Source organism: Oenanthe melanoleuca, chromosome 17, assembly GCF_029582105.1.
Source record: "Oenanthe melanoleuca isolate GR-GAL-2019-014 chromosome 17, OMel1.0, whole genome shotgun sequence".
Classification (NCBI taxonomy): domain Eukaryota; kingdom Metazoa; phylum Chordata; class Aves; order Passeriformes; family Muscicapidae; genus Oenanthe; species Oenanthe melanoleuca.
In genome coordinates this window covers 4117477-4126187 of record NC_079350.1, presented here as the reverse complement: position 1 = coordinate 4126187, position 8711 = coordinate 4117477, and the positions used below count along the sequence as shown (strand labels likewise).

General features: G+C 50.1%; 1 protein-coding gene across 1 annotated transcript; it reads left to right on the top strand.

Moving 5' to 3' along the window:
- The first annotated feature begins 340 nt into the window (after positions 1-340).
- Positions 341-7982, top strand: CACFD1 (calcium channel flower domain containing 1). The gene is made up of 5 exons (XM_056505524.1): positions 341-613; positions 5214-5286; positions 6053-6178; positions 6769-6876; positions 7845-7982. Exons 1-5 carry the CDS (start codon positions 496-498, stop codon positions 7936-7938), a joined length of 519 nt encoding a protein of 172 aa, XP_056361499.1. The 5' UTR covers positions 341-495; the 3' UTR covers positions 7939-7982.
- Positions 7983-8711: the final 729 nt, after the last annotated feature.

Below are 8711 nucleotides of genomic sequence, written 5' to 3'. Positions count from 1 at the left end.
CTCCTATTTCTAGGGTGAAAACCTGATTCCGGCCAGATAAGGGGAGTGCAAACCCTTTTATCTGGAGAGCAGGATTAGCAGCAGCATTCAATTCCCATCAGTGTGAGGATTGCTGTTCCTGTTTGTGGAAAAGCAAACCCTGGATGACAACACCCAGAGATTCCCGGGGCACCCAGAGCTGCTGTGCCTGGCGTGGGGTGTGTGGCTGTGCCTGTGCTGATGAGCACAGCCAGCAGAGCTCTGCCCACAGCCTTTTAATGCTGTGACATCAAAAGCAAAGCCCTGCCTGCTGCCGGGGGGGACCCACAATGCACTCGAGCCAGCAGTGGAGCAGCTCCAGGCCGCTGGCATCGCTCTGCAGCCGGCCACCCTCCATTGTCAGCCCCTGGGGGGCCCGGCCCGGCCCGGCCACACGGCCACCAGCCCAGGCCTGGCTCGGGGGCTGTCCTGCAGGAGGGGGCACACCTGGGGGCTCAGGTGGGCAGCAGGGGGGAGATGAGCTCGCAGGATGAGCAGCTGCCAGCAGCAGCCCCCGAGGCGGCGGGCAGCGACGAGGGCATGACCTGGTGGTACAGGTGGCTCTGCAGGATTGCCGGGGTCATCGGGGGCGTGTGTGAGTATCCCCTCCCCCTGCCTGCCCTCCTGCATGACAGAGCTGGGCTCGGGCTCCTGCCACCTTTGTTGGTGCAGGGATTTGGGGTGATGGCTCGGTGCCAGCCCTGGGTGCTGCTTTGCTGTGCTTGGGGCAGAAGGGACAGCGCTGGCTGTGCCTGGGGCGGGGTGGGAGCAGCTCTGTGTGCTCTGTGCTCACTGAGCTCCTGAACTTTGGCACCAGCAGTGGGGACAGCACGGGGCAACCTGCAAATCCCTGAGCTTCTCCTGGGATGTGCCTGGGGCGGGGTGGGAGCAGCTCTGTGTGCTCTGTGCTCACTGAGCTCCTGAACTTTGGGCAGTGGGGACAGCACGGGGCAACCTGCAAATCCCCGAGTTTCTCCTGGGATGTGCCTGGGGCGGGGTGGGAGCAGCTCTGTGTGCTCTGTGCTCACTGGGCTGCTGAACTTTGGGCAGTGGGGACAGCACAGGGCAACCTGCAAATCCCTGAGCTTCTCCTGGGATGTGCCTGGGGCGGGGTGGGAGCAGCTCTGTGTGCTCTGTGCTCACTGAGCTGCTGAACTTTGGGCAGTGGGGACAGCACAGGGCAACCTGCAAATCCCTGAGCTTCTCCTGGGATGTGCCTGGGGCGGGGTGGGAGCAGCTCTGTGTGCTCTGTGCTCACTGGGCTGCTGAACTTTGGGCAGTGGGGACAGCACTGGGCAACCTGCAAATCCCCGAGTTTCTCCTTGGATGTGGCACTGCTGGCAGGGATGGGAGCAGCAGCTGAGCCCTGGTGCTGCAGGAGGGATGTGGACAGGCCAATTAGATGATTTTGCTATGAGCACCAGGCTCAGGTCAGGGCTGGGAGAGTGGCCACAGGGTTTGGTTTATCCTGTTTGACTTCTGGGTGTTAATACATTCCTGCAAACTTGTTTTTCTCCCCCCATCCTGACTGGCAGAGCATGTTTCCCACTGCTCCTGTTGCTGATTGCAGAAGGCCTGCCCCTGGGTTTTACTGAAGGTGAAGAATGGTTTTGGTTTGTGCTGTGTGTTTTTAAGGGGTTTGGTAGGACACAGGGAGCGGAGCTGCAGACGCAGAGTGAGTTGGCTGAGCTCAGAATTACCTGCTGCTGAAAAAAATTTTCCCAGGGAAAGAGTCTCAGCAACTTTGCCAGAAATCAGCCTGTCCTGGAGTGCTGTTTTGCTACATTCTGTGGAGAGATTAATAGCTCTTAAAAGCAGGAGGGACTGTTATGACCACTTAGTCTGATCTCCTGCAGAGCACAGGATGGAGAATTTCTTCTGCTTCAGGTCCACGACTTCAAGTTAAACAAGAGGGTTTCTCAGCCAGTGCAGTCAGCCCTGATTTATTCCATCAGCTGGAGCTTTGTGTCTGATCACCCTCTCCCCCTGCCCCTTCCTGTGCCTGCCTTTTGCCTTGGGACTGGGCTGCACAACCCCACGATGTTTTTGGAGCTGACATTTGCACCCTGGGCAGCTCCTGACAGCCCTTTTTGGCCAGGCTGGTGAAACATGTGCTGCTCTCACCGTTTCATGTGCTGGGTGCTGAAATCCTGGAGGTGTGACAGGATTTGGAGGGACTGCTCCCACACAGGGCTGAGCAGCCCGGCCTCACTGTGCCCTGCCAGAGGCCCCTGCGCTCCTGGCCCGGCCAGCAGCCAGGAGAACCAGCTGGGAAGTGTCTGTGGAGCAGGTCCCAGGTGGGGGTTCAGAGGAGCAGCTTCTTTCCCACGGGCTGTGGCTGGAGCTGGAGCTGCTTTTCCTGCAGTTTTATCCCGTGCAGGGCTCAGAGTGATGTGATGGAGGGTGAAGAGCTGATGGGTGATGCTGGTGGCACTGCCAGCTTTGTGCTACAGCAGCTCATGAGTGGCTTGAAAGTGCAAATTTCTTCTTCTTCCCCTCTCTGTCTTCGTGTTTCAAAGCAGCTGAATTATACTTGGATTATTTTCCCAACCTTTTGTTCACGGCTCTGCGACCTCGTGGCTTGTTTTTACAGGAAAGATGAGAGTTTTATGTCTTTGGGTGAGTCTGGGAGAAGCTTTTGGAAGAAGAGCCAGGTTCTTAACAGGGTTTGCCAAAGTTTTGGGGAGTGACAGCTGGCTCTGGAGCCCTGACTTTCTCTTTATCAGAGGCAGAGAACGAGGCACAAACTTTCCTTATGAACAGGGAAAAGAACCAGTGCCCAGTGCTACCAACATTGCTCTTCAAAATGCTGCTTGTTCAGCATCACCTTGTTGAAGGTGGATGGTTTGGACAGGAGGTGATGAATAAACCAGCAAGGCTGAAGTTTGCTGCTGCTCTCAGAGCTCACTGTGAAAGAATAGAACTAATTTATAAGGGTTGTGAACAACTGGATTGTAATGCTGCTGCAGGGCTGGGTTATTTCTTACAGGAGAAAAAATTCCCTCAGAAAGGAAGAGAAACTTTGTTAGTGGAGGTGAGACCAGCAGACAACATCTGCCACATGCAAACACCTGCAGCCACAGCTTGCCTCAGCCAGAAAAATCCAAGGGCTGGAGCAAGAACCAGACAGACAAGGCTCAGGATCTGTTTCTGGCTCCTGCACACTCTGGCTTGGTGACCTTGGCCAAGTCCCTTCTCTCCCTTGTGTTCCTGTTTGTAATGGGACGAGGAGAGTCTGTGGCTTTTGTACAACGCTCTAGGAGCAAAAATAGGCTTGTGTTGAGGACAGTGACCAGCTGCTGGAAATGAATAGAGCCTTTGTAGGGAAGGGTGTCCTTCCCCCCTCATTTTAGCTCCCAGTTATTTGTGCTTCCTCAGGGATCCAAGATAGGACACCAGTTAAACAAATGGTAGAAGTGTCTGTCTCCCATAGCTTACGTGCCACTGAGCATTATCTGCATTTTAACTCCCTTGTGAGGCCTCTGTTTGAAAAGAAAATAATTTAAAAAGAAATCTCTGGCTTGGCAGGGGTGGGACCAGCCCCTGAGGCAGGACAAGGTGGGACAAGGATGTACCAGGCTGCTGTGGGACAAGCAGCTCTGCAAAGGAGGCCCATGGTGACTGAGCTGTTCTGTGCCTCTGTGGCTCTTGGCAGCAGCTCTGGGGGCAGTGCTCCTGTGATCCCAAACCTTTGACTCCTTTCCTGCTGCTCCTGCTGACGTGGGACTTGCTCAGCTCTGCTTCCTGGGTCATTAGTCCTCTGGCAACCAGGGTTGCTGAGCCAGGACTGCTGCAGGGCTGTTTTGGAGTGTTTGGGGACAAAACCAAACCAGAAACCTGGCAAAACAACCCCTGGTTGGTTTGATTAAGAAAAACAAAAACTTGCTTGGAAAAGAACATTCTGCTTCCCTTGGTTTGTTGTGTGGTGGAGACCTGCTGGGAGCTGCCCAGACCTCTGTGCTCTGCTACACTTCTCAGCAAGGCAGGTCCTGCCCCAACCCTGGCTGTGTTTTTGGGGACAGCTGAGAGGTTTTGCTGCTCTTCTAATTGTAAGGTGCAGGTATTAGCACATCCTCTGGCATATCCCCCATAGTTGATCTTGTTCTTGCAGAACTCTCCAAAAGATTTTGGGTCCTGTGGAATTAGTTCTAGGAAGTGTTAAAAAAGAACATTTTTTGGTGTTTCCTAAGACCAGGAGGTCGTTTGATTGTGGGATGACCTTCAATCTGTCCTGTCACTGCCTGCAATTCTGCTTCCCAGCCTGGTAAACAAGGATAACTATTTTTAAAGGAACTTTGAGGATTCAGCAGAGACTGCTTAAAAGAAGCCTTGCAAGCATGTGCCAGGCTTTTGAAGGTCAGGGCTGCTCAGGGATCCCCTTAGCAGGCACCAGAATCCTCAATCCAGGGCTGGTCTCATCCTCAGAGAGGGACTCTGCTCCTCTCCATCATCCCCAAGACAGCCTTTAAGGGCTGTAGAATTAATTTTAGCTGGAGTTCTGCAGTGTGAAGTTGTTTACTGAGCGTGTGTCTCCTGCCCTCCCACCTGGGCTCGAGTTCCTGGTGCCAGCTCTGGCACTGGCACAGGGAAGGGCAGTATCAGGTGCCAGGAACACTCTGCAAGTTTAATGAGGCAGCAAGGAGGTAGATGCAGCTCAGCTCAGTCACTGCCTGGTTCCTCTCCCTGAGTTACAGAGCCAGGAACACTGGGATTATTTTGGGCTTTTTGGTTATTTATTCACTTCCTTCTCTATTAGTGGAGACCCAAACTTGGCTCTTTTCTGCCCATCTCTGGTGTAGCTGCACAGAACCAGCAGTGAGTGGCAGAGGCTGGGTTCACCTCTGCTGTATTTATTATTTGCCTGTGTGCAAATCATGTTTTTGCTGAACTTACCCTGTGCTGCTCAAGGTGGAACTTGCTGGCACTGCTTGTCTACCTTGGGACAAAGCAGTGGTAATTCATTGGCACATAAAATCCAGGTGCACATCCTGGACTACATGTGGAAGCAAATATTGTTCTATGCAAGGAAAATAATTGTTGCAACAGCACTCAGAGCAAAAGGATGCCAGGCAGGGCTCTTCCCTGCATTCCAGGCTCCTTTTGGGCCACCAGACCTTTCCATGCAGTGCCCACAGTGCTGGCCAAGGGCATGCAGGGCTGCTCATGGTGGTCACTGGGAGCCTCTTTCTTTGCAGCCTGTGCCTTTGCTGGTCTCTGGAACTGTGTCACCATCAACCCCCTGAACATCGCTGCCGGCGTGTGGATGATGTGAGTGGGGTTTCTGCTCATTTTCCTGCTGGGAGGGAGGTAATGTTAACCAGACCCCACTGAGGGGGGCAGAGCTGCCCTGCTTGGGCAGTGCAGGGGGGTGAAACATCCACCAGGCTCTGGGAAATGCCAGATCTTGCTCCATCAGGCAGGCAGAGATTTTATTTATTTAATAGCACATTAATTAATTAATTAATTAATTAATTAATTATATTTATATAAAAATATATTTAAATATATTTATATATTTAAAATATATATTTATACATTTTATTTTTATATTTTAGTATGTATATATATTTTATATTTTCATACTCTATATATTCTATATATTCTATATATTCTATATATTCTATATATTTTATATATTTTATATATTTTATATTTTTATATTTTTATAATATTTTATATTATTTTATATGTTTATACATTTATATTTTATTTATATATTTAAAAATATATATTTATTATATATATTATAGATATTATAGATATTTTATATATTTTTATATATTTCAATATAATTTAATCGATTTTAATAGATTTTATATTTATATATGTTATATATTTATATATATTTATATATTTTATTTATATTTTAATATATATTATATTTATAAATTTTATATATTTTAAATATATATTTACATCTTTTAAATATATTTAAATATGTTTTTATATTTGTATATTTTATATATATATATATATATATATATATATATATATATATATATATATATATATATATTTACTGCCCTCTCTGCAGGCTCAACGCCTTCGTGCTGATCCTGTGCGAGGCTCCGTTCTGCTGCCAGTTCATCGAGTTCGCCGGCGCCGTGTCCGCCAGGGCCGACCGGCTGCGCGCCTGGCAGAAAGCGGCGTTCTACTGCGGGTGAGGGTGTGCTGGGGCTCCTGGGGGCTCCTGGGGATAGCAAACCATCCCTGCAGCCCTGGGAGGGGGCTCTGATCCTGGCAGGATGGCTGTGTTCTACTGCGGGTGAGGGTGTGCTGGGGCTCCTGGGGGGTAATAAACCATCCCTGCACCCCTGGGAGGGGGCTCTGAGCTCTCCTGCCTTGCAGGATGTGTTCCCATCCCTGCAGCTCTGAGCTCTCCCTCCCTTGCAGGATGTGTTCCCATCCCTGCGGCTCTGAGCTCTCCCTCCCTTGCAGGATGTGTTCCCATCCCTGCAGCTCTGAGCTCTTCTGCCTTGCAGGATGTGTTCCCATCCCTGCAGGCTCTGAGCTCTCCTGCCTTGCAGGATGTGTTCCCATCCCTGCAGCTCTGAGCTCTCCTGCCTTGCAGGATGTGTTCCCATCCCTGCAGGCTCTGAGCTCTCCCTGCCTTGCAGGATGTGTTCCCATCCCTGCAGCTCTGAGCTCTTCTGCCTTGCAGGATGTGTTCCCATCCCTGCAGCTCTGAGCTCTCCTCCCTTGCAGGATGTGTTCCCATCCCTGCAGCTCTGAGCTCTCCCTCCCTTGCAGGATGGCCGCTGTCCCGGTGCTGCTCAGCCTGACGCTCACCACGCTCTTCGGCAATGCCATCGCCTTCGCCACCGGCGTGCTCTACGGCCTGTCCGCCCTCGGGAAGAAGTAAGGGTGTTACACATGAGAAACATTGGTATTTAGCAAAATTTAGATTGGTTTATTTTATATAGACAGAGCAAGCAGCGCTGGGGAAAATGTGAGGGATCACCGCCCGCTCCACGCTTCCACCAGTCTGGTTTGCAGCTCCCTCTTTATAGTCTGGTTTTCCTTGTAGTAATCAATAATTGTTATTGTTTTGTTGTAGTAATTCTGCAAGGTAAGCAGTGGTGGTCAAAGAAACTTGCAAACTTCCGTGGGACAGCTCTTGGGACAATTGGTGATGGAACCATCTGGTCTTGGGAGATAAAAAACAGAAGAAGTGGGGAGTCTGATCTTTAGCAGATAGTTTGTGATTGATCACACAAAGGCAAGAAATCTGATTCTGCAAAAAAATCTTTCAGACTATGGAAAACCTCTTTTTTTTTTTTTTTTCCTTTTACAAACTGGTATACTCAATATTCATAACAGGGGGATTTAAACAGAGTGGGTTTAATCATATATTTCCCTTCATCTAGGTCCACGTTCTTTTCTTAAGTATTCTGGTTTATACAAACTCCAAAACTTCTATGATTAACACGAATCATTTGTCAGTTATCACAAGGGGGATCCAGCTGCTGGTGGAGGGCAGAGAAGGGGGAGATGGAGTTCCAGAGCTCCAGTTCTGCCCCATCTGCTCTGCTTCCCTCTTGCACTGGGGTGTAAATGCAGCCAGAGAAAACCTCCCTCGTCTCAGAGCCCTGTGAGGGAAGGTCCTGGGGGTTCTGCACCTCTGAGTTTTGGCAGTTCAGACCAGGTTGTGCTGAGGGTTCCTCTCTGCTTTCTGCAGCTGTTGGGTGGGGCAGGGAGCAGCTTTGGGGGTTGGAGGGGACCAGCACTGTGGTGTGTGTGAGTCCTGGAATCGCTTGGCACAGACAGCCAGGCCCCACTGGGGACAGTCTGTGCCATGCCCACCGTGCTGTCCCTTCTCTGCACAGGGGAGATGCCATTTCCTACGCCAGGATCCACCAGCAGCAGAAGCAGATGGATGAAGAGAAGCTCACGGGGACCCTGGAGGGCCAGGCTCTCTGAAGGACACGGGGCAGCACCTCCTGGACACTGAGATGGTGAAGAGGTGGAATTCCACCCTGCCCTTCCCTCTGTGCTCTCCACTCCCTGCTACCACGATTTCCCTGGATGCTGCAGCAGCTGGAAATCTCAGGGGCTGGGGCAGGCTGTGTCCTCTCCTCACACCAGCAGCCAGGAGCACGTCGCTCCTTCTCTCCTCAACCCTCAACCCAATATCTCACAGTGCCCCTATTTGTTAATTTAATTTAATTTAATTTTTTAATTATTTTTAAATTTTATTTTATTTTATTTTACTTTTGCTGCAGAGGTCAGAGGTGCTGCTTTCCCAGCCTTTTTTTTTTTTTTTTTTTGTGCCCTTTTAGGAACTGCCCTCTGGATGGGTGAGGAAGGACAGAGGACCTGCCAGTGCAGGTTCCACATGTTTAGGAGCACTCCTTGGGATGGCTCTTCCCAGGTGCTTAAGCTTGGTGTTCTTCCACTGTTTTTATTCTGGGCCCAGGCACTGGAGGCATTGCTGCATGGGAAAGGACTTCCAGCAAAAACCCATGTAAAGATAAAATCCATCTCTGCAGGCAGAGATCTGCTGGGCAGATCCTGGGACCTTCAAAGCACAGTCCCTGCTTCCTCTGGATGCAGCTTCAGGCAGTTACTGTGATTTACTTGAATGATAAGAATTAATTACTTTGTCTTAATAAGGGCATTTTCTTAAGCTTCACTCTTTTACTAGGGCAGAAGGGAAACAATATTTGCTGTACCTCAGCTGAAAAGGATGCTGT